Genomic DNA, 2494 nt, shown 5'->3' with positions numbered 1-2494 from the left:
AGGCCACTTGGGCTTTAATCCCAACAACTTATACATGTAGGATGGTACTGCCTTGGTGCTTCCCTATTATAGTACCAAATCTACCTTTGACTTGAAGATGCCTTTGTATGTTCTTGATCTCTTTGGTGCATACAATACCCTTGGACTCTTAGGTACAATTTTTGGCAGCTTTGTAGGTAGTTTTGGTTCTTTGCTTTGTTTTGGTATTTCCTTGGAACTTATCATCGTAAGATTGGACTGCCTTTGTACTTCCTTGGCATAGTGCCAATCAATTAATCTTGGTACCATTCCATAGTCTATTGGGTGGTTTTTAACTCCTGTCTACTCTAGCTACTTATTGTACTAGTGCCTAATTACTGCCTTGGTACTTTGCTTGGTAGTCTTAGTGGTTTTGAATCTAGGTAGCAAGTCCAAATCTTCATGGGTACTACGAGTGCAATGATTGATATTTCGTGTGCAATGTCTAGTGCATGGCGTGTTCTATGAGATTGATTATTTTTCTTTTATTGTGTAGCAGACACAACATGACAAGCTAGAGGCCTCCTACAAGGAGGGATGGGTCCATTGCCAATTTGTGAATGGGATGCTCAAGGAGGTGAAGCAGGGAAAGAAGTTCACCCTCTTCTCCATGCTACCCTTTGTAGAAATTGAGAAAACAAGCCATGTGTTTGGCACGTGTGCTGCATGCGGGGAGTATCTAGAGGTGGTGTATGTTGTGGGCAACTTCATGTTAGAGTGTAGGCATCAATACAACCGTCTCTGCTTCAGTGCACTTTTGCACACTAGTGGCACATGTGTGAAAGAGGGGTGTGGCATGGTAATTATTGTAGTGGCAAAAGCGTATATCAATGGGCATTATATTGTAAAGGGTAAGTTAGCATTGTTTTCAATACGTTGAAATTTTCTACTTTTGGATTACGATGTTGATTGAGTGAGTCATTTGTGATTGTGAAGATGAGGAAGATGTGACACCTGCAAGCCAAGATCTGCAAGGAACAGACATGATGGGTGTGAAGAATGGTGGGCCTGGACCAACAAAGGTTTTTGTTAAGGATGTGGAGGACCTTGCCAGTATGGAACATGTTCAAGATGTCCTTGTGGACTTTGAATCTTGTTGGAGGAAGGAGAAAGTGGAGGGGTAGGATGTGTACACAGCGGGTGAAAGCCAAGGGGTGGATATTGCTATGGAGAAGAGGGAGGTTACTAAAGGCCAAGATAGTGTTGGAATGAATACTATTTAGGCCTCTGCAACGGACATCGACAAGCCACAGGACAAGCAAACCAAGTTTAATGAACATGGTGCAATTGACGAGGTGCTGCTAACTGCAGCTGAGGCTTGTGACAGGGTAGGGTGTTGTTGAAGAGAATGTCAAGGGAGAGGCCAATGATGTTAAGAAAGTTGACAATAGTGAGGATGGTGCTAAAGGTGGGACTACTGAGAAAAATGTAAACAAGGGAAAATTTCAGGATAAGGTGTCTGATTTGATTGATGTGGATGTGGATGCTACTGATCCGGAAAAGGTGGGTGACGCAATGCCGACATCCCCAGGTGATTTCACCTTGTCGGGCTTGTTGTCTGCAGTAGGAAGAAAGTGAGTCCGTGGATGTGCCAACAAGTCCCGTGCTTGCAAACTTTAGCTTATGCCTACCCTTGTAATTGACAGTCTGTGACTTGACGTAATGCACTGAGATTATATTTTGGTCTCCATCTATTACCATGTTTTTAAAGTACAGGTTACATTTTCCTTCTTATATTGTGCTCTCTTGTGGTATACTTTGACCCTTTGATCTTTGAATTGACCCTATAAGTAAGTTGTTGTAGGATCTTAATTGTGTGCTAATTGACTCAAAATATTATTATCATTGTAGAAATTGATTCATGATGGCTAAATCAGCTGATACAAAGCTGCCCAAAGATGTTATTGGATAAAGGCAAGTGGATGATTGTACTTGATGTGAATGGTGTTATCTTAAAGGGCTACAACCAACCACCATCAAAGATTCAATTTTTGCACCTCCCAGTGAAGGTGAGACCATTTGTATATTGTCTGGGTCGAGACTTATGGTGTGCGGTCAGGCTGGATGTAGAGGATGTGCTTGTAAATTTGTCCAAGCAAGAAGATATTATGATCTGGTCCTATTATAGAAGGGAAAGGCTAATGCACTTTCTAGGAACATGCCTACCATACTGTCGTAGTAGTAAATGAGTGGTGAAAGGTATACGTCTGACCCTCTTCTTGCCTCATGCTGATTACCAATGTGTATTGTCATTAATTCTACTTAACTTTCCCATACTCTTACAGATGTGTTCAGCCAAGAAGATTGCGAGATGTGGCTACTCAACATCCTTGATGTTCGATGTGTGCCAGCGGATGTGGTGATAAGCATGTCTTTTTGAAGCTGCTGAGATCACTATGGGAAAAACACCCATTGTATAATGCCAACACTACCATACTTGTAGATGAATGTAGATATAAGTCTCTTAGAAATGACT

The 2494-nt window shown here is 41.8% G+C and overlaps 1 protein-coding gene across 1 annotated transcript; it reads left to right on the top strand.

Moving 5' to 3' along the window:
• The first annotated feature begins 524 nt into the window (after positions 1–524).
• On the top strand, positions 525–1603 carry LOC147453286 (uncharacterized). The gene is made up of 3 exons (XM_086519138.1): positions 525–869; positions 955–1071; positions 1364–1603. The coding sequence occupies exons 1-3, from the start codon at positions 584–586 to the stop codon at positions 1594–1596; spliced, it is 636 nt and encodes a 211-aa protein (XP_086375264.1). The 5' UTR covers positions 525–583; the 3' UTR covers positions 1597–1603.
• Positions 1604–2494: the final 891 nt, after the last annotated feature.

This window comes from Adiantum capillus-veneris, chromosome 8, assembly GCF_014529385.1.
Source record: "Adiantum capillus-veneris isolate H3 chromosome 8, ASM1452938v2, whole genome shotgun sequence".
In the NCBI taxonomy this organism is placed as follows: Eukaryota; Viridiplantae; Streptophyta; class Polypodiopsida; order Polypodiales; family Pteridaceae; genus Adiantum; species Adiantum capillus-veneris.
This window is presented reverse-complemented; position numbering and strand designations above follow the sequence as displayed.

Excerpts from the sequence above, each read along its gene's own strand:
- LOC147453286 (XM_086519138.1), top strand. The coding sequence starts at position 584 with ATGCTCAAGGAGGTGAAGCAGGGAAAGAAGTTCACCCTCTTCTCCATG. Across the intron at positions 870-954 it reads TGGGCATTATATTGTAAAGG|ATGAGGAAGATGTGACACCT; the intron begins GTAAGTTAGCAT and ends GTGATTGTGAAG. Across the intron at positions 1,072-1,363 it reads GGATGTGGAGGACCTTGCCA|AGAATGTCAAGGGAGAGGCC; the intron begins GTATGGAACATG and ends GTGTTGTTGAAG.